Source organism: Podarcis melisellensis (assembly GCF_964234715.1).
Source record: "Podarcis melisellensis genome assembly, chromosome: 5".
Lineage (NCBI taxonomy): Eukaryota > Metazoa > Chordata > Lepidosauria > Squamata > Lacertidae > Podarcis > Podarcis melisellensis.
The window spans coordinates 68,844,934-68,868,158 of record NC_138537.1 but is presented as its reverse complement, the minus strand read 5'-3'; the positions used below and the strand labels follow the sequence as shown (position 1 = coordinate 68,868,158).

At 45.5% G+C, this 23,225-nt stretch overlaps 1 protein-coding gene across 4 annotated transcripts in view; it reads right to left on the bottom strand.

Annotated features, from left to right (window-relative positions):
* Positions 1-16,658: 16,658 nt before the first annotated feature.
* Positions 16,659-23,225, bottom strand: part of PALD1 (phosphatase domain containing paladin 1) — a 110,703-nt gene continuing 104,136 nt past the window's right edge. For all 4 annotated transcript variants that reach the window (XM_081913089.1, XM_081913090.1, XM_081913088.1 and 1 more), the window contains exon 20: positions 16,659-17,043. In XM_081913089.1, coding sequence (XP_081769215.1) covers positions 16,894-17,043 — 150 coding nt within the window. In that variant the 3' untranslated portion in view covers positions 16,659-16,893. The remainder of the gene's footprint in view (positions 17,044-23,225) is intronic.

Sequence of the window (23,225 nt, the reverse complement as noted above, 5' to 3'; positions counted from 1 at the left end):
GCCTAGTTCAAGGTTTAAAGCCCCAAACAACTCGGGTCTCAAATACAGGACAGACCTTGTCCTCTCCTACAGACCCTCTCAGATGCCAAGATTGGTGAAAGGTGCCTACCTGGTTGTTCTGTCACCCTCAGAAGCTCAGGCCGGAGTGGACAAGAGAGATCATTATCGGTTTCAGCCCCTAAATTGTGAAACTTTCCACAGAGGTAGGCATGTCTGTCCCCTTCATTATACAGCCTCCTACTGATTCAGACCCTTGGCCCATCTAGCTCAATACTGTAGACACTGGCAGGCAGCTGCTCTCAAGGATTTTGGTCAAGGAGTCTCTCCTAGCCCTAACTGGAGAGGCCAGGAATTGAGCCAGATTGGTTGCTCTTCCACTGAGCTATGACCCTTCCTGTAAAGAAGCTTGCACAAAGTAGCTCCAAGTTGTCCTCCCATTCTTGTCCTTCATTTTGGCCTCTCATGGCTGCTGTGCTGTTCACTGAAGTAGATGAGTTCTTTCACTGGCCAGGGCCCAGATACACTCCTATTTTTCCTTCCTTGAATGCATGGTAATCTGCTTTTTAAAAAATGCTTGGGGTACTGCCTCGATGTTGTAGAAACCTTGCGTTGATCACAACCACTATGGGATACAGCTATCATCTGAAAGCATCCATCACTGAAACACAAACACACACACACACACACACACACACACACTGAAGAAGTGAAGAAATGATTGAGGGTCCTGTGAATTGCAGATGTCGGGGCACTAACATAAATTTCCTCCGTTTGCTTGTCAAGCCTTTTGGTTAGCTCATTAGGTTGTCAGGACTCCGCATCTTTCCTGAGATATGAAAATAAAGCAGACATTGGCATGCAAAAGCCTTTTTGGTGGTTGAGCTGACTCCAGCCTCCAGAGTTTGAGATGACTCAGAAGTTGGGGGGGGGGAGTGTGAGCACATTGTGGTTAAAAAACAAAAGATCGGTCCAGACATAGACGTCTCCCCCCACAACCCCCCACAAAACCTAATGGCGTATTTGCAGATTTCTGTTTTCCCTTCTTGTGGTTATTGCTTATCAGAGAGGGATGCAGTGCACAGAGGGGTGACTAAGCTGAGAGCTGAGAGCAGCTTAGCATGGCTCCTGCCGGCTTGTGCAAGGCTTTCTTCTATCCATTTAGGATCTAGGTCTGGGAAGATATTTAACTGCAAAGTAGACACATTGACTTTCAGAAAACTGTTGACAGAGAAACATGACTTGCAATGGCCATGAGATCACTAGAGAAATATGTCATATTTGGGAAGGTGGAGATTATTTTGACCGTATTGTTTGATCACAAGCCTTCACACACTATGGTATGTGTAGTCATAACAAAGATGATTATCAATGCCCCACATCTGCCCGCCTGTTCTCTCCTTGCAAACTGCTTTGTCAGCATGGGCAGAAGAGGACCCAGCAGTTATCACAGAATAAGAGGAAGGTAATAGACTGCGGTTGCAGATCATACAACCTTCCATCTATGAAACAGCACTCACCTTGTGGGTACAAATTACTGCTCCAAGAAGCAATCAGAACCTATGTGGTAACTGCAGCCATTGTACCAATCCTCCCTCTCATCTCACACCTATTTGCATGTGCCTGACAGATTCAGAAGCAGAATTTGGGTATGAACATGGGCATGCAGAGGAGAGCGGAAAGCCTCTCACTAGCCCTCTCATCCAGCTCCAGCCTATGTCTGCTGCCAAATATCCATCCGTATATCTACCATTGTGTAGACATCTCATTAGAAATCATCATTATTCATTCACAGGCAAACTTTGGAGGAACTTCTGCAAGAGACGGTTCCTTCAGTCCACAGATCCTTGAGCAAATCTCAGCAAATCTCAGAATTGAGGGTCACACTGGGATAACACTAATTCCACACTGGGAGAAGGGGAAAACCAGGGCCCTGCACCCCTCTCCTCAAGATGATCAGCACCATCACCTGATGGGAAGGTGAGAAAGAAGCGCTTTGCCAACCCTATGTGCAGTTTTTCTTAAAGGACTGGGCATAGAGCTGGCAACACCCACCTTGTGCTGTGGTTCCCAAGTTCCAGCCAGCTGGTTTTCAGGCACTTGGGAACCCCATGCATGGGTGTGATGCCATGTGATTGATAGGTGGGTTGCCCTGCCCACCTGTCAAAGTCAATCCACAGGGTAGCCAAAAAAGGTTCCCCCACCCATGTTAAAAGCTGTATGCTGCCCCCCATACTTGATCCGGCACAGATCGCCTCAGACACCAAACCCAGGCAGTGGCTGTTGGATTTCTTAAATTCTTGTGAGCTGTGTGTCTAAAAGCTAATCCAGAGGGCGATCTGAGGGGGTCTTCATTCCGTTCATTGATCAGCCATGCCAGATAAGGGCGGAAGCTCTTGCATCTACCCCAGGGCTCCCTTTTGGCAAGGCCAAACATTAACATCTTTATTCTCCCAGCCATTGCATCTCTTCATTTTCTATTGCAGGAGAGGCCACGACTCTAGGAGGAGACTGCAAATGCTAAGCGCCTTAGACAAAAACAGACTGTCATCTTTTTCAGCTAAGTGGTGTTCCTGCACTCCCTGGGTCTGGTGAGCAGATAACATCTCAAGAGTGTCTGCTTTTCCATGCAGAGGCTCATCTGTGCAGGAGGCAAATTTCTTCAGCTGTCCCACTTTTTCTTTTTCTTTTTCTTTTTCAGGGAGGAGAATCGAGCACATCGTACCCCTCTGGATAAGGCCGCCTATGTAAATCCCTCGGCTTACATGTGATGTTATCTGCATGATGCAAGAAAGGAGCTCTCCGCTTTTGGCATCCATGAAAAACCCGAATACTCTGGGCCAGAAAACACTGAAGCTTTCAGGGTGGGTTCCAGGTTTCAGGAGCAAAGTGAGAGTCAGTGCAATGACTCCTGGGTTTAACTAACCACCGGTGAAGTTTCCCACCGTGGTTTAACATCCAACCCCTCTTCCCAAGGAACCCTGGGAATTGTTAATCCGTGAGAGGAAGTGGGGGGGAGGGAGGTCTCCTATCAACTCCCAGCACCCTTAACAAACTACAGCTCCCAGCATTCTTTGGGGAGAAGTCATGACTGGTTAAAGTGGTAGCGTAGCACTTTCAATGCATGGCATGAATGTGGCTATTGTGTCTTTTTAAAAGCGTACCTGCTTTCTGACCCAGGGCAGTCTCTGGATTTTACTCCCCTACACTGTGAAATGGAAAAAAAAATAAGCTGTTTAATTTGGCAGAGATTAATTATTGTGGGAAGGGCATAAAGCAGGCTGTTGTGGGTGGGGGAGATGCTGGAGGGGGACACATGGCTGGCAAATTGGGGGCGAGAAGTGAATGAAGCTTGGAGGTACAATGTCTCATGCAGAAATTGGTTTTATTTTTAGCCTCCCAAGCCCTGGCTCCACCACGGTTTCTTAATTACCATATTATTTCGCTGCTCAATGAAACCCAGATGGCTGTTCTGTGCTGTGGGCCAAGAATTTAATAGGGCTTCATGTATGGTGGTACATCACAGAAATAAAAACATGGAAATTATTTTTTAAAGAACAGCAGCCCTGCTGGAACGATACTGAGTGGCCCGGGGCCAATGGGTGCATTCTGGGCAATGATGGAATGTTTTCATTCTGAGCAGGCTTCTTAATGGCAGAGATGTATGTTGGAGGAGCTGCCGTGAGCCTAAACATAATGTTTAGAGTCCCCCTTGGCGCTGTGACAGGCTCCTTGGCCAGGAGCCACCTCATCAAAGCTATCAAAAAGGGTGGGGGAGGAAGTTGGAAAGCCCCAGGGAGACACCCAAAGCATTTTCCAAAATGGCAGGGTGCTGGTATGGGGACCCAAAAGTTGCCATGTGGTGCAGCAGTTAGAAAAGGTGTGAGGAACCTTTTGCCTTCCAGACGTTGCTGAACTGCAACTTCCATCAACCCTCGACACGGGCTTGCAGGGGCTGATGGGAGTTGTAGTTCAGTGACATCCGGAGAATCACTCTTTCCCCACTCCTGAAGGTTGGACTTGGCAGACCCTGGCTCAAATTCCCACTCATTCATATGAAACCCACTTGATCTAGCATGGTCTGGGTGAGCAGACATAACCCACCTTCGAGTTAGAATGCTATAATGTTGTTATGGCAAAATAAGTTTCTGCTGGCTCTCACCCACTTTCTCAGATGCCCACAAATAGCTGAATTAGTCTGGGGGGGATGGACAGACAGACTCTCTAGTAGAGCTGTCAGCCAATTGTAGCATTTTTGCCAATTAACTGCTTTTGAAGAGTTGCAATAAATGACTGTGGAAAACCTTAATTGGTGGGATTAATTTAAACTAATTGCAGAACGCAAGCGAGTGGGGCAGATGTCCCTGACAACAGGTTTTGGTGTGGAAAACATTGTTGTAAACAACAAAACAAAAACAGAGCCTGGGCCAGCTCAGTTCCACTTCCTCCCTGCCTCTGGAAAGCTCAGTAAAGGAATTCTAAGATGAATTCGACAACACCAGCAGGAATCCTGAGCAAGACCTTCACACCAGTAGAGTCACACCGTTGTCACTCTGCAGGTGGAGGCTGCCAGGAGACCAGCAGGGCTGGGCAGTGGGACACACATACATACACAAACCAGCCCAGCACAAAAGGGGTTTTGTTATTCCCTAATGTGCCACAAGAATCTCGGTTCTTTCTGCTGAGATGGACAAACAAGGCCACCCCTTTGGAAACCCTTGCAAACAATTTAACCAAGGGCATCTCTTAATTTGGTCAATCGCCAACTAACCAGTAGGGACGGGGGGAGGGATGCAGGAGAAGCAGGTGTCTGCAGTTATTTTCCTCTGCTCACCAGAGCTTTTATGTGCCCAGGGGTTTGGCAACCATTACATGCAACAACCCTGAGTGTGAAACCATACCTTCAATCCTTGGCTGCCTCCTGAGTTGTCCCTGTATGATGCATGTTTTCCCCCACAAGTTTTTGTCTCATTCAGCCACATTTTTAAGCATTTGCTTTAAGAATCTTAGAGGTAGTCCACCAGGTGTAATGGATGAAGATGTGAGAGAGAGCCAGTGTGGTGTAGTGGTTAAGAGCGGTGGACTCGTAATCTGGTGAACTGGGTTCGCTTCCCCGCTCCTCCACATGCAGCTGCTGGGTGACCTTGGGCCAGTCACACTTCTCTGAAGTCTCTCAGCCCTACTCACCTCACAGAGTGTTTGTTGTGGGGGAGGAAGGGAAAGGAGACTGTTAGCCGCTTTGAGACTCCTCCGGGTAGTGATAAGGCAGGATATAAAATTGAAACTCTTCTTCTTCTTCTTCTTCTTCTTCTTCTTTTTATACCCTAGCAATAGGGATTCCATAAGCAGGGAGGGACTTCCTTCCTTCCTTCCTTTGCTTGAGAAAGATTTCCACCAACACCCTCCATCTAACGTCCAACTCTACATGAGAGGTTTTGGAACTGTCAGGTAATGTCTCCAAGGATCTCAAGGAAAAACATATCACTCCTTGTCATTTGCAGCTTGCTATTCGTAGTGATGAGGAATTGGATTCCCTTATTAAAGCTACTATTGCTGGGGGAGGTGGAATTCCTCACATCCACAAGTCTCTGATTGGAAAGAAGGGGCAGCAGAAAACTGCATAGAGAGGAGTTTTAAACAGCCCTCTTCCTCCCTGTCATTGTACTGTAACTGGGACAGAAGAAATATGGGGGTATGCAGATTTTTTTAAAAAAAAAGTTAAATGGAAGATCATAGACAAATGATTGTAGACTTAAAACATTTGTATGTTCTTTAGATTCAAAGTTTGACACAAAAGTACCTTGTTATGCAGCAGCAATTTATGTGTTGATTGGCTAGGTTTCTCCCATGTGTTTTATACAAAAAATGGAACTGATAAAACCAATTTATTTTTTACAAAAAGGGGGAGGGGGAAGAAAAGTGAAAAGGCAACCATCTATTCCTGTGCTGAAAACGCTTGACAACAATTCTAAATATAAAAGGGGAAACCAAACAAAAGGGTCTATTTCTCAAAAGAAAGCAGGTGACATCATGAAGGCACATAAAAGAACAAAAAGCAGTCCAGAAAATTACACATCACCCTTTCAGTCCCCCTCCCACAAGAGCTTAATTTAACCATTGTTGTTATAATTCAAGCATGAGCTCAACTGCTGTCATTTTACGGTCGAGGCTCAAGCATCCCCTGATGTTAAAGACAGGGAGGAAGAGCACAAATATCACAGCTGGTCAGAAACCAAGTAGAAGTCATGAGTCTAGACAGACCACAAGCAGCCCAAACAATGCACAGCAAGCGCACTGGACCCACCCGCCTGTCTTTGCTGTGCTCTATTTAGGCATGGCACCACCTAGATAACACATTTTAAAATAACGCTGCATTTCAGAAAGCTCCTCCTCCCATTCCGTAGAAATGTGTATGATTTGTGTTGGTGTATAATTGTATGGGGTAGGATCCAAAGAACCACACAGCTGTGCTCCAAATGCTCAGGGGTGCGCTGGAGTCATGCACTGTGCATGCCACAGACACAGCCAACCATTTTGGAAAATGAACATTAGTTCCGCGATATGGTACAAAGGAAGCTGCCTTATACCAAAATAGATTACTGGCCCATCAAGCTCAGGGGTGTCTAGGGTTTCAGGTAGGGATCTTTCCCAGCCCTTTCAGGAGATGCCAGGATCAAGCCTGCATGCAAAACTGATTTACAGCCCTTCCTGTCCTCCCACAGTGTACATGGGAAGGCAAGAGACTGTTGCGGAAATAAAGAAAAGTCAGAGATTCCACCAGGTATGCAGAAATCCTTGGGCACACCAATGGTAGCCATTTGCCTCTTGGCCGTAATGGCTAAGGGGTGGAAGGAAGGAAGGAATCTATCCAAACATAGATCAATAAATTGCACCATATCAATGTGACAATACATTCAAGTAATCATGATAGGTAATAAATATATTCAGAATAAGTGTCCGATAGGACAAGTGGTTGCAAACTCCTTTTCCTGAAACACAAACCGTCCCATGAGCACAAAACCAACTGCTTGAACCAAACTGCTTCAAGCATCAGGATTTGTAGTATCCTTTGAGAATCAACTCTCATCTTCCCAGACTTGCTTGGCAAACCCAACGTGGAAGCACCTGTTTCAAAAGGGAAAAGGCAATTCTACCTGAAGAATGGGGGACCATGGACTTCCATGTGAGAAAAGGCCAGATGTTGCACCTAGTTCCTGATGGTTACGCTGATCACCTGGGTGAGTAGCTCCTGCCCTCAGGAAAATCCATGAACCAACCTTCTGCCCAGGATTCCATACTCCCTTGTAGATCCTTGGCTGAAGTGACAGCAGGCCTAGAAACAGAACACCATAGAAGGCAAGGCTCCAGGGCAGAATGTGGACCTCTTGAAGACCTAGTCACATCCCACTGAGGAGAGGGGCTAGGAAAGGTGAATCAGGGTCTGTTGGTCTCTGTAGCTCAGGGATCACCAAGCTTTTTGAGTCAGTGGCCATATTTGGAATTTTGAGAAAATGCCAGGTGTGCCTGTCACAAAATGGCTGCCATGGAGCTGTGGCACAACACAAAATGGTAGCCACATCTGAAAGATCAGAGAAAGAGGCAAAATGACGCGGCATGCCTGCCACCAGTGGGGGGGGGGGTCACATTAGCTACTACCACACTAGTTCTTTGAGAGAATCTTGCACACATTTCCTCTGTTCGGTCCTGGAAACCAGTGAAACATAGGCATGTTTAAGAGGGGTGTTCAATGTAGGAGAGATTGAGGCAGGGCAAACAGGAATTGAACAGGAAGAGGAAACTGATTTTTGATTACGGAGACCTTCCACGGGCACAAATATGCACTCCTGCAGGTGCCACATTGCCATGGCAGCTTGTACGCAAGCAATTGTCTGCTGCCCCTTAGAGGGTTCAGGGTCTAACATATCCGATGTCTGACTTAAGTCTCTTCCCTCATTATCTACCTTCTTCCTGCTTCCTTTGCTGACCATTAGCAGCAACTGCTGTTAACTCCCAGCAGCCATAATAGGCCCAGCAGACCAGTACCTGCAGGTCCCAGTCAACCAAAACTTGGTCCAGCTAAACAAATAAATCTCTCACATACATTGGAAGGAACAAATCATACCAAAATTAGACCAGTCTGCTGCTGAAAAGTAAATACAGTTATAGCACATTAAAATTATATAGAATATGGCTGTGCGTCTGTTTTTTAATGTCTTCTACTTTTTCTAGAAGTTGCCAAGGCAGCCCCTACAATTTTATCCCTTCGCAGTCATTTCTGTATTTAATATTCTTCAGATTCCTTCAAACACATGTGCCTGATTCTGTATTTATTAAATTCAGTGGTGATGGTGAAAGAGAAAGAGAGAGAAAGAGAGAGTCATAGGATCGTAGAACTGTAGAGTTGGAAGAGTTCCCTAGGGTCATCTAGTCCAACCCCCTGCAATGAAGGAATATTTTTACTGCAATCAAGGTAACCTTCACAAACACACCCCAGTTAATGCTAGGACATAGAATATGGCTTTCTTTACAAACAGGGGAAGTTGTTTTCATTTCTTAGGGAACTGTGATGATTAGGTTCAGAGATCTGCTATGACCCAGTCCCCCATTACAATATGGTTCTCATTAGTTGACCTCCTGAGGAGAAGTGAGTGGAAATTACTGCTAAGAAATTCAGTTAAATAGCAACCTGAACACACAGCGCAGCAATCAGATAACAGCTTTGTTTAGTGCTCATATTTCTTGCCTGTGCATTTCCTTTTACGTCTCCAAAGCCACACATTGGTTCTGCGAATGGCCAGGAGGAACTTTTGTAGATTTTGGTAGGACAGAAAAAAACTTCATTGGTGGTACAGGAGAAGATTATTGGTGAGATCTGAAGACCCACTTTTGCATATAAGTTTTAAACTGCAAGTGCATTGCAAGGACTTTCTTAATACCTGGAATGATTATTGACCCAGTCACTCTTTTTAAAGCAAAGTTGATTTTAAGGGAAAGTTTGTGCATCTGGAGATTACGCCAAGTATACAGGTCTGTATAATTGTTCCTAATTTCCAGATCCAGCAAGTTGTCCTGAGATGCAGGTGCTCCCGAATGTTGATCACATGAGGTCTGAATCACAGGAAGGGGTCAGTTTGGTGGGGAGGCTGACCTTATCATCTTTCTAGCATTCCAACAAGTTAAGGTCAATTTCATTTGGTCCACCGCAAGCTGTGTCCCTGATTGGTGCGCAGGAATTGAATGTCTCCCTTCAAAGACCGAAATGCCATTTCTCAGCATTAAGTGCCAAGCTCTGCTTCGGCCTTAAACATGCCGTGCTACATATTTCTGAAACAAGAGTTTCTGTCTGTTTGCTGTTAGGAAACCTCCTCTTCTCCCCCACCATGCTTCAACTGTTCCTTCTGGTAACAACCTCTCCTTGGCAAGGTCCCAAATGCCACGTCAGGGATTGAGAACTAAGACAGATGAGCGGTTGGAACTTCGAAAAGCCAGTTTACTAATGCTGTGAGAATGAGAACTATTCCTTTTGCTCCAGGTCTCCTGTTCAGCTCCGAGGGCACACTTTGGATACAGGACTTTGTCAGTGCAAAGCCTTCTCCATTCTACCTGAGCTAAGCACTGGAATATGCAAAACAAAGGAGGGAGCTATTTGGAGGCAAAGCTTTTTGTGACACCATTGAGAAACCAGAACTAGTTTCGGCATAACTTTAATTAATAATTTTTAAAAACCCACCTTCAAACCTGTGGGTAGTTCATTACATCTAAGAGCCAATGAAAGGCAACATTACCTTGTAACAGAATTGAGTAAGTCAACTTGCCCCTGTAATCTGAAATGGATTTGGGCATAGTTCTTTCTTTCCAGCATTTATTAGGTCTGAAATGGCAGAAACTGACCAGGAAAGAAAATATGGAAGTCATTCATGCTGGATGAAAATTTTGACCTAGTGTGCAGCAGCTGAGAAAAAGACAAATTGCATGCTAGGGAACATTAGAAGAGGGATTGAAAATAAAACTGCTGATACTATAATGCCTTCTACAAATCTATGGTGTGACCACACTTGGAATACAGTGGACAGCACTGGTCAACTCAGAAAGGGTATTGTAGAGCTGGGAAGGGTTCAGAAGAGGACAACCAAAACAATGAAGAGAGTGGAGCAACTCCTTATGAAAAATGGTTACGATGTTTGGATCTTTTTCATTTAGGCCAAAGGACCACAAGTGCTGGTGGTGGAGACATGATAGAGGCATATAAGATTATTCAATGTGTGGAGAACATGGATGAATCAAAGTTCCTCTCTCATAATATTAGAAATTAGGGGACATCCAGTGTTGGAAGGTTTAGAATAATCCTTCACACAGCCCATAGTAAAACTCACAGAGGCAAAAACCATCCACGGCTACTAATTACAATATGTTCTACTTCTTCCGCTTTTGAAGGCCGTATGTTTCTGGAAACCACAGGGGGACGAAGAGTCCTCTTGCACTCAAGTCCTGCTTATGTGCTTCTCAGAGACATCTGGCTGGGCACTGCGAGAAGAGGATGGTGTAAGAACAGCATGGCCCCGATCCAGCAGGGCTCTTCTCAGGTTCTTATAGGGAAAGTCAACTGATCAACTATATCAAAGTCAACTAATAAGGTACCGTACATACATATATACTTGATTATGAGCTCTTATCTACAGTTATTGCCCTGCTACTTGACCCCAGAAAAACTCAAATATTTACCGCTGAATTGGAGCAAATGTCAATCAGGTTTTCTTCAGATGGATGTTTGCTCCAATTCAGCACCAAAGAGTGGGTTTCCTGGGGAAATGAGGAGCGGCAAAGACAACACCACTCAGACCCTTGCCTCTCGCACTGGTGCCATCTATGCATGGAACAAGCAGAAGTGTGGACGAGCCCTAAGTGTTTCTCTGCCAAAGGAACTTTCAACACGCATCCTGACCCTCCATTTCATCTGCTTAGATGCAGATCTCCTCTCCATCTTCCATGGGGCTCTGTAGGTACACCGCTTTCCCAGTCATTCTGGCAAAAGGCATTTTCCTTTGTTAGCAGAGAAGCTGCTGGCACACACAAGATTGTCGTCCACCACCACATAATAATAATAATAATAATAATAATAATAATAATAATAATAATTTATTTATATCCCACCCTCCCCAGCCGAAGCCGGGCTCAGGGCGGCTAACAACAATAAAATAGTACAACATTCTAAAATCATTTCATTATAAAATTAGTTCAAATCAAATTGATGGCAACCATTAGGCTAAAGTTCTATGAAGATTGCCAAAGGAGGGAGTCAGGCTGTGCCCTGACCAAAGGCCTGGTGGAACAGCTCTGTCTTGCAGGTCCTGCGGAAAGATGTCAAGTCCCGCAGGGCCCTTGTCTCTTGTGACAGAGCGTTCCACCAGATTGGAGCCACAGCCGAAAAAGCCCTGGCTCTAGTTGAGGCCAGCCTAACCTCTCTGTGGCCTGGGACCTTCAGGATGTTTTTGTTTGAAGACCATAAGTTCCTCTGTGGGACATACCAGGAGGGGCGGTCCCGTAGGTACGAGGGTCCTAGGCCATATACGGCTTTAAAGGTTAAAAGGGAATATTGCTGGAGCATTTTCACCCCAAGTTCCACCGCTGATGAAAAAGATTTGGTAAGAGGGGATCAGGGATGCCCTCCTTTTCCCCCTGGAGTAATTGGAGCTTGCAGATTTTTTGAGCTCTTGCCTGGGTGTGGGACATTTGGCAGGAGCGGAAGTTGCTTCCTGGCAGTTATTTGCGATGCAAGTGATAAGCAATTCCCCAAAGAACTTGGAGGCTGTCCGATGGGCAAGCTGCTAATCTAGTGAGTGAGATCACGTTATTCCACTTGGAGGTTATTTTTAAAATGGATTTCGTTCAGCCAACATGCGGCTATATATAAACATTTTGGTGTTACGAGGGGAAAGCAAGTGAGAAAGCTAGCAGCGTTTTCACTTTACACAAACATTTCAGTGGAGTTTAGGTCTCTCTCTCCATCCATTTACTTCCTAAAACTCCCTCCTGAACTAACTGGTTTCATTTATGCTCCTTCCCCCCCCCCCCAAATCCAAAGAATTGGCTGTTTGAAATTACAGTGGTACCTCGGGTTAAGTTCTTAATTCATTCTGGAGGTCCGTTCTTAACCTGAAACTGTTCTTAACCTGAAGCACCACTTTAGCTAATGGGGCCTCCTGCTGCTGCCATGCTGCTGGAGCACGATTTCTGTTCTCATCCTGAAGCAAAGTTCTTAACCTGAAGCACTATTTCTGGGTTAGCGGAGTTTGTAGCCTGAAGCGTATGTAACCTGAGGTACCACTGTAGTAACATAGCAAGCTCCCTTCTCCAGAGTCAGGACATTGCTCCATTTAGCTCAGTTCTGTCTACACTGACTGGCAGCAGCTTTCCAGGGTTCCAGAAAGGAGTCTGCCCTAGCCTGACTTGGAGATGTCAGGATTGAACTTGGGACCTTTTGTGGGCCAAACAGATTCTTTCCCACTGAGCTACGGCTCCTCCGTTTTGTCTCATTAAACTGTGTTTTAATGGTATAAATAAAATACCCGGGAGGGAGAGGGAAGCTGAAAGCTCAAGAAAGGAGGCTTATCAAAGCCAACTAATGCTGTGGGCCTGGTGAATGAAGACGAAGCCTCCAGGTGATGTCATCCCAGCTTTCCATTTACACCGATAAGATCAAAAGCGTGGACTTCCGAAGCAATTACGGCTTAATTAATTGCACAGGGAGGCTAGAGCAAGGCTTCCAAAGATCTCTGCTGAGTGACAGGGGCATGGCTGGAGGGGAAGTGGGTAGTTATTTCACAAAAGGGCCATTGTTGGGAAAGTTTATAATCTGCTCTTTTGTTTAATTCAATCCTCATGCATCATCGCCATCCTCCCTGGCCAACCCCCCACCCCACCCCACCCCCTGAAACAAAAGATCTCAAGGCAAGCTGCAGGCTTGGGAGGTTTTTATTCATATCCTTAACATCACTATGGTCCGATTCTAGCATATGCTAGATGATCCGCGGCTGAGGCTGGGATTTTGCTGCTGTTTTCACTTCACAAGTTATCACCATAGCACAGTGGCCCAGACGCAGCGAGGCAATTTTCGGGAAGTGATTGAGATGCTTGACACAGGCTGACTGCAAAGCAGTAGTAGCATCTGCAGGAATGGGTCCGTACCATCCAGTGCCTGTGAAAGGGAAAACCTTTAAAGTAGGGGTGGCTAACAACCACAGTTCGGGGGTCTGATCTTGCCTCTTAAGCCCTGTTTTCTGCTCCCCTCCCCTTCCGCTCCAAGAGCTCACTGACTTTGACAGCGGCAAGAAAAACTCATAGCACCTGAACTTGGAGACAGCCAATGAAGCAGAATGTTGTTGGAAGGTTCACAGCAAAAGAAAGTACTTCTTCACATAAGGGAAAGAAAAAGGTAAAGGAACCCTGGACGGTTAAGTCCAGTCAAAGGCAACTATGGGGTTGCAGCACACATCTCGCTTCTCAGGCCGAGGGAGCTGGCATTTGTCCACACAGTTTTCCGGGTCATGTGGCCAGCATGACTAAACTCCTACTGGTGCACGGTGGACTGTGATGAGTGCTAGAGCGCACGTTTGCCTTCCTGCCCCAACGGTATCTATTTATTTACTTGCCCTGGTATGCTTTCAAACTGCTAAGCTAGGACAGAGCAACAGAGCTCACCCCGTCGGGCGTATTCGAACCGCCAACCTTCCAATCTGCAAGCCCAAGAGGCTCAGTGGTTTAGACCACAGCGCCACCCAGGTCTTCACATAGAACATAGTTAAAGTAACACAGTTTGCCTTGCAAAGAAATGCAGCCTCAGTTCCACGTTCCAGATGGTGACTGGAGAAGCAGGATAAGCGGATTTTGCAATAAAAAACCAGAACTGTGTGCACGCAAGCACACACATGTACAGTGCACCTCCGTAAATATGATACAGCAACTTCCTTTTATTCCCAAATTACAATATATCTTCACAAGTGTCTACAGGAGTAAGATTCTAGCTTTTGGACAGTTGCATTAGAAACAGCTAATAGAAACGGTCTGCTACATATTGTACCAAGTCCATTATTCAGTGACATCACCTGTAAATTATTCAAATGCTAAAAAACAAATATTTAAAAATCCCACTGGAACAATAAAATTCTACATCAGATGTTTCACATTTGAGGAGGAGAGCCACGCTGCTTCCTTCCCAGAAGCAAGATTCTTGGCACAAGGCTTTCAGAGTTTGTAGTTGTGGCAGAGCTTACTCCAAAGTGGGGCGGGAACCCCAATATGATTTACACCATTGGTTGTGGGTATGATGATTGACATCCCTTCTGTTTCCCATTATTCCAACCCAAGCTTTTGAGCCTTCCTTTCCATTCATATCTTGTTTGAAATGTTGTATGCATTGTCTTTCTTCGTTACCATCCACATAAAATTGCAATCCTCGAAATTCATAAGGCAGGGTTGTTGTTGTTTTGCAAGTACCTGGTTTCCTTTCTCTGATGCACCTCACCTAATTTCCAACACAGCTGGCACTACTTGTTTAGGTAAATGCTGTGGAACCTGTTTTCCTCCAGATCTAAAGCTGCAACACCTTCAGCTTGAGCCAGCAAGTCTAAAGGACAGAGATGATGGGAGGTGCATTGAACCAACACCTGAAGAGTCACAGCTTCTCTGTGCCAGATTACAGGGGTTAAAAAGCAAGAGGATTAAAAGAGAGAGCGAGAGCCACACATAAGAGATAAACACAGAACAGAATTCAGCTTCTTGGGAATCTCTGTTTTTTATTTTTTTAAAGGCATCTTTCGGTTTCTCATGGGTGCAAAAGTATGCTTGGGGAGCATCCTGCTGGGCTTCTAGCAAAGCCAAAATAAAGCATGCAAACACAGGAGAAATGATGCAAATCTGATCACTAAGTCGCACACTTCAGATTACCTGGGCAAAGAAATTTCTTTTTTTAAAAAAAGCGTGCTCTGTGCAATGCAATGGGCTTAAGGCTTTGGAAGAAGGGAGCTCCGTTACATTCTAAGGCAGGAATGGGAAACCTGTGGCTCAACAGATGTTGCTGGACCACAACTCCCATAATTCCTCTCCATTGGATATGTTGGCAGGAGCTGGTGGGAGTTGGTGCCCATTGACACCTAGAGGACCAAAGCTTCCTCCACTTCTCTGTTCTGTGAAGACCCCTGGTTTTAGGAAAGTGGGTGTTCTCGGCATCTCTCCATGAGGACCATTTGAGCATCACAGGAGCATCCTTGCTCCTACATTAGACCCTGTGCTGCCCCATCTGCAACAGCCGCTGAGTACAACATGAGGCTCAGGCATTGAAACAGGAAATCTTTAGTGCACCAGAATGCACAGAAATGGGCCCAGCTGTGCACAAGCTCTTTACATTTAGACCTTTCAGTTGCTGCAAATTTCTTCTCCACGTATTTCAGAGACACTCTTGCTTCTTCTTTTTAAGTCAGATGGACTGTTGCTCAGTTGCAGAGCACTGGCTTCATATGCAAGAAGGTCCCAGGTCATCTGCAGCTGGGCTAGAGAGAGCCTTCTGCCCAATACCTCATAGAGCCACTGCCAGTCAGTGTGGACAATATTGAGCTAGATGGACCAGTGACCTGCTTCATTATCCGTGTCTCCTACTACATTTCCTGAAATCGGATTCTTTATTTCCAGTCCCCACTGTAAAACAATTTTTTAATTGCCAAAAGGATGGACTGTTTACAACAATTGGACACACTTATTCACTTCTGGCTGCTCAGAAATGCCTTTTTGCAGATCAGGGTCTTTCTACTCACTGCCCCAACCAGTCCTCAACCAGGTCCACCAGGATGGTGTCACTTTACTTACCCTGGTCCTCAGAACCACAAGCAGAACCTGCACATACAATGCTCTTCCCCTTTCTTCCATCAGGGCAAGTGTGTCAAGAGTGCTTCTTCTGTTATGCAGAACAGTTCCCTCTCTCTAGTGCCCTGCATTTGCTTGTGAACAGAAAGATGCTCCCTTAACGGCCAGTCTAGTCTTTACTTAAACCAGGGATAGGTACCTTGTGGCCCTCCAGCTGTGGCTGGACTCCACCAGCTCCCATTGGGTCCAGCCAGCATGGCTTAATGGACAGGGATGGTGGGAGTTCTGGTCCAGCATTATATGGAGGGCCATAGGTTACCATAGCATGATCTAGACCGAGATTAGAAAGCATGTGTGCACAGCAGCCTTCTGCTGCGCTCAATGGCCATATAAAGAAAGCACCACCATCCTATGTTTTCTCCATCCTGTGTTCCATGGCAGAGATATGCAGATGGACACCCCCGTGGACCTCTCCCATTCTTCGTCAAGCCAAACCCTCTAACAGCAGTAGCTCCTTGCACCATCAAAAAAGGGTACCATACAAATTGAAAACCTCATCATAAAAAATATCAAGAGATTCATGTGGAAGAATGAAATGATCCCAAACTGCCCACTTACAAACGCAGCAATGCCACGTATGTTTTCCCTGCACATGCATATTATTTAACACATAAAGTATACAGCAGACCTGTAGGGGATAAAAGTCTTTGGGGGTGGGGGTGAAAATAAGGCAGGACAGCTCCCATTTGGGAGGGACTTTGGGGGGAGGGAGAGGGAAGGACACACCACTTGCCTTGACACTCGTCTGCAGTTATCTTAATTTATTTTTATTGTGTCTGAACGAACCCTACGAAAACGTCTTCGAGGCAGCTTAATGTCTTCTTCAGTTCACAGTCCTCCCTTAAGACGTATTTCTCCACATTATATTTATATATAAAAAAAGTCTTTAAAAAAATCCACCTGGAAAAGCAAAAAGAGAGCGATGTGGCCGTGTGGGGAGAAGCGCTGCAATCCTCACTGTGCTTTGGAAAAGGCCAGGTCCTAAACAAACTCTCCCCGGAACGGCAGTGAACTTTGGCTCTGCTCCTGCCAGCGGTAGCGAAGCTGGGAGAGCGGCTTGTCCTCCAGCTTCTCAAATTCGGCAAAACCCAGCTGGTTCAGGATCTCATAGACGCCAGCCTTGGCCGCCACCTGGAAGCAGGGAGGGGAAAGAAAAGGAGAGAGGGAAATATACTCTTAAATTCCTCCATGTATACAGGTGAGCAAGTGTCCACATTGCAGAGGTGGCATGCCTCGTCATTTTGCAGCGTGGGGGGACGGGACGAGACAACATCCTAAATAAATGACCGGCATATGGGGGGTGAGGGTGGCAAGGAACAGCAAGGCAGCTCTGGTTCTCTGGAGAGCAACAGCAAAGTCATTTGCAGAGGGCAGGAAAGGAGGAATGGCCCAAAATGTCCTTTGCAGCTGGCAGTTAGATCTCTTGCAAGAACTGGTTGTATGCATCGTTAGCAGCATGTTGAGGAACACTGCTGTATTTTCCTTCTATTTCAGACATGTCTGCAGACAGCTAAGTACTGATTGTGTGCACACCTAGACCCTGCTCCAATTCAACACGGCTAGTGTTCGCAAGTGCTTCCTGCAAGCGTCACTTCTGCACTCTGCAGCACTTCACCTTGGGTTTTGTCCTATAGAGGAGGGGCTCCCTAGCCTAGGGGATGGGGCTTCATACAAAAGGAGCAATTCGTAGGCTATTCTGAAATCCTTTCCCTTCTGGCTATTGAGACTTCCCCCTGCACCTCTATGCTATCATTTATTCATTTAAAGAATTTCTATCTCCCTTCTGCCACATCACCTTTAAGCATACATATATATTTTAAAATCCATCCCATAGTGGCTTCTTGTCCCCACTTTTACGTCTTCTTGCTGTTGTTCCTTGTCCCCTTCCCACATCAAGCTTGGACAACCACCCTAATCGGTGTTATTTTTATAGAAAAAAATGTGCTGGAACTAATGGCCAGAAAACCTCAAATTGGCTTTACACTTAGAGAGAAAACACGAATGCATCTGTTTCCTTCTCTGTGTTAACATGAGATTCAGATTGTGGGAAATGTAAGCTCTTGCCATTATGAAGTTATTTCACAACAAAAATGCATAGGAGGCTGCGAGGAGGGGGGGGCAGAGTGATGGGTTATAAAACCTAAGGAAATGCTATTCCTGGAACATCTGGGATGTCTCCCTGACCTACTTCAGATACATGCAAGAGGAGAGCCCAGAGACTCATTCAGAGTATGTTTCATCTACTTCTGCTGCAGCAGTGAATTAGGCAAACATCTGCTTTGTTTGTGTTCCTCTCCAAGCTTGTTCTTAAGCCAGAACTTCCTACCCAAGCACTCCAGAAAGGCATAATCCACACTATTTTCCTGAAATTTTCATTCATAACCCCCACCCCAACTGCCCATCCATTCATAACCTTCAGTTGCCAGAGAATGACTCCAAGCAATACAAAATGTATTATAAGGAAATGCTATCTATCTTGGTGGTATGAAAATAGATTTAGTTAAACACACACACACACACACACACAGAGAGAGAGAGAGAGAGAGAGAGAGAGAGACTATTCCATTATTTTCCTCCCTAAGAATTAGCAAATTAAACTGCACCTTTCAGATAACCAATCGACTGGGATTCATGCTTGGTAAAGGTAAAGGGACCCCTGACCATTAGGTCCAGTTGCGGACGATTCTGGGGTTGCGGCGCTCATCTCGCTTTACTGGCCGATGGAGTCTGCGTACAGCTTCCGAGTCATGTGGCCAGCATGACTAAGCCGCTTCTGGCGAAACAGAGCAGCGCACGGAAACGCCGTTTACCTTCCCGCAGCAGTGGTACCTATTTATCTACTTGCACTTTGATGTGCTTTTGAACTGCTAGGTTGGCAGGAGCAGGGACCGAGCAACGGGAGCTCACCCTGTTGCAGGGATTCAAACTGCTGATCTTCTGATCGGCAAAGCCTAGGTTCTGTGGTTTAGACCACAGCACCACCCGCGTCTCTTATCCATGCTTACCTATTAGAATCGTTCATCTAAGGCTACGAATCTTGCTCCATTAGGGTTTGCCTTTCCCATTTGCCAGCCAGGTGCTGTCCAGATGTTTTGAACTACAACTCCCATCAGCCCCAGGCAGTGCTGCCATGCCACAGCTGGCCCCGATGGGAACTGTAGCTGAAAGTATCTGGAGGGTTGCAGCTTGGCAAAGGCTGCTATTGTTGACGTCAACATGTTTGCTGCTGGGGTTAGCGGCAATTTCTAAGCATTATCAAATCAAATGTGGCTTAAATAACTTTTGGTCCATCTATTTGGGACCGTTTGCTCATAGCCAGAAGCTCTTCCTTCCTTGAGGAGGGCCTTCCTGTTAAGGTAGTGTGGTGAAAAAACTTTTAACCGTCTGGCCCACTAAGATTGACTCATAACCTCATGTCTAGTGTCTAGTGATAATGGAGAAACTGGCCAAGCAAATAAAAAAGAGGCCGTGTTCCTAGAAAGAAAGGTGTATTTCATGAGAACTGGCTTTGCTTTATAAAATTTGCGGCTAACAAAGAACATGATTGGGCTTCTCCTTTGACTCATACCTCTCCGAGGAGAGATGTTTGGAGACGGTTTGTCATTCTTTCATTGTATAACAAATTTATACAAAAACTATTTTTCAGCCTGACTGCTATTAGATAAACATTGTGATGTAACACATATAGAAACATCTTTTAAAATCAATTTCTTTAGAAGCAGGACAATGTATGTATTTTATAGGGAACACTTACATAAATTTGCTCCATGCATATTCCTTTCTTCTGGATTTTTTTGTTATGTAATGTGCATACATTATTAATTTTTAATAGATTTTTTTTATAAAACCCTCTGTATTAATTAGAACAAGCAAATTCTTTTTCTAAAAAAAGAAATCCGTTAAACTTATCTTTTCATTTAATCGCTGAGAAGTTCTTAATTTAGCAGTCTGTAGGTTTCTTCATGTGGGTGCTCTTAATTTTACAGAAGAAACTGCAGCTTTTACAAATTTAACTCTTGCAAACATCTAGTGACTGATGTTTGAAATGATCGGCAAAGGCTTAAAAAACAAACAAACCAGGAATTGCATTTTGTAAGTCAACATGTTTGTTTCTTTTTTAAAAAAGTCACCTTTCCTAGGCTTCAAGGTGGACCATGTGGTGAGTTACTGATGGATCAGGAGGCACCATGCAGGGCTTAGAACTCCCAGTGCTTATCATTGTTCTCAGTATTCCTAGAAGTCTAAACATTATTCGATCAGTTTCCTGGTGCAACAAACTCCCTTGGATGGTATGGGATCTACAAGATGGAGCGATGGAGCCTTCCTGATTTGAGGAAACTTGCTTAAGGCAGGAGTAAAGAGTGAAGCTGAGCCTTCTTCCCTAGGGGAATGAAATAAACAAGGGCCACCATCTTTGACTTAACTCAGTTTAGCAACAGAGCACACTCCAGCTCCATTCTGCTTTCTAACCAAGCACGAAGTGAGCTCGTGCAGATAATATTCCTTCCTTCTCTCTCTCTCTCCGCTTCATGCTGTACATCGATGGGACACCGGTAACATTTCCCCCCCCCCCCCGTTCATTTCCCCTCCAGCGCTTCCTCCCCGCCCCCCGCCCCAGACATGCATGCGGGGTGAATGTCGTTTTCCAGCAAGTCCCTTCAACCAAGAATGGCCGGGGCTCTGATTGTAACCGCATTTGGCAGATGCCCCTTTCATCTCTCACCAAAGAGATCAAACATGCCAATATGAATTAGCAAAGCTAATTGAGACGGAGAGGAGCCGAGGCTTTCCCATCACACACCAGTCAGCGACTCCCCACTTAGAGCTGACACAAACAGGAGAGGGAGAGAGGCTCGTCTCAAGGACACCGATAAAATGAGCCCGTTCCGACACCCACACCGCTTTCCTCTGTCTGCACAGTTTTCACCTTCTCTTGTCACCGAACGGTTATTTTGAATCATGGCACTCTTGTTGTGCAATTCCACCCATTTTTTAATTTTATTTTTTACCACTGGAGCTACATTTGCAGTGCACTTGCCCATGTTATGGTGTGTTTCAAAACACGAAACGCCCTGTCTTTTGAAGTAGGAGGTGGCTCTTTGGGGACTATTCAGTGAATGACATATTGGTCTGAACACTGGCTAAGCTCCTCTCCCCGACTCCCCCAAAAATCTGGCTTATAAAAGAACCAGAGTGTGGCCTATAACCACACTCTTCTAGGATAGAGAAGCTGTGGTCTCATTTCAGAGGGTGGTCTATATTCCAAGCAATACAACATTCAAAATTCAATGGAAGGTTGCATTCTGCAACCACAGCTTACCAAATCAACCCTCAGCTACTTTTTTTTTTAAATCAGACCATCTACTCCATCTTCTGCACCTGCCCTTTGCATGCATGCTTTGTATGCAAAATGTATTTGATTCAATTTCTGGCATCTCCAGTGACAATGATCTCAGGCAGGTGGTGATGGGAAAGACCCCACTACCTATTAAGAGAAGACAGTATTGGACTAGGTGCACTAATAATCTGGCAAAGTCTAAAGCAGCTTCTTAAGGTTCTTTTTCACAAGGCTGCAGCCACCACCGCTCCTTCCACACACCCTTCTTTTACTTCTTGGAAACCGGTGTACAGGCCAGATTTGGCCTAGGAACTGCCGATCAGCAGACTTGGTAACAGTAACTGGAATCCTCTTTTTCATTTTGACTTTGCCTCGCTTGAGTTTTAAAACATGCAGTTGAAGAGAAGGGACGCACACCGGCTTTTCCAATAAGAAATTTGTATCTTTCTCCATACACAGACAGATTTAGAGTTCCAGAATTATTCTTTTAACAAGCCTCCTGGCACCTGAAAAGGCTTAACAAATGATTACGGCACAAGCCTTTGTAGAGCAGAGACCACTTCATCTGATGAAAGGTGTAATCCTAAACTGGCAAGCATATGTACACCTTCTGAAATCGCTTGGAGGTTCTCAGCTGTGATCCACAGACCCCTTCTGCTCCACAACCTCCCCTCATATAGGGCTCTTCTTAGTGGCCTGGCTTAGGACACCCCTGATTTTCATAACATGCTGATGGTTTGATCACAATGCTGGCACGGAAGGCAAACAAGGGAAGACCCCCCCCCCAACTATTTTAGAGTGGTTGGGGTGGAGGGGAAACCGTTTGAGAACTGCTGCCTGATCATGGTTTCCAGGTGCATGTTTATGGGTATCTGCAAACATGGGAGATGTCACCCACATTCTGCATACTGGTTTCAGAAAACACTGGTGCTGCATCAGCATACCTGCATAATCATGCCTGTCACGTAAAACGTGGAGCTGTCGTTTGCGTCTCTTACCAAAGAGGCTAATTGGAGGGTTAATTTGTTGCAGAGGGATGCCTTGGAAGGTTCCTTTCTACTGGAGCAAAAGACAGAGATGGTGCTCTATCGGCCAACAATTCTCCAGGCCTCTCCCATTCTCATGCACACAAAAAGCTCTCATTTCCAAACGGAGAGAGGGCGAGAGATGGATGAGGGGACCACCCCGGCTCAATCAACATTGCTGGCTGCCTCTACAAAGCCTTTCAAGTTGCAGAGCTGGGGCAACCACAGCACAGGCAGAGGGCTGATAAAAAAAACGAGAGAGGGAAGGCCAAAGGTCCAATGAAATGAAAGGCCTCGAAAACCCTTTTGTGCCTGGGAATAATAGGGCGAAGGAGGATGCTTTTCAAGGGACAGCTTTGATACCTTATGAATGAAAACAGGGGGACTCTGTGCCTTGGTGGCAAACACTGCAATGGATTGCAGTTGATCTCCCTCACTTCCTCAACATGACCTCATCCTCTGGGAAGAGCAACTCAGCCCAGCTTTGAATATAGTGACATGGCTTCCTATTCTGCTTCTTCGGAGATGCACAGAACCACCATGCCACCTCACACCAAAATAATTCACTGTCTCTGGAGAAGAGTGGGCATGAGAAGGGGGTCAACTTTCTTTGCAATGGACTTGTTTTGTGGGTAAGGAAGCAGCGTGGCTTGTTTGAAGTAGAACGATGTACCTGCAAAGATCCATTACCTAAGCAGAAGGCAGACACAAAGGAGGAGAAATATTCCCCTAGGTGGAAACCTACTTCTAAGACAAATGGCAAGACTACATCCTCTTGAGATGGAAGTCTGTATGCCATGCTTTAAACATGCATGAGTTTTTCAGATACATGTGGAATCTGGAGAGTGTTAATGGATATTTCTTGTTCTCTATTACTGTACCAGAGAAACGCTCTGTTGTGCACAACTGTCCCATGCAAAAAGAAGTAAAATAGATTACAAAACCTGTCA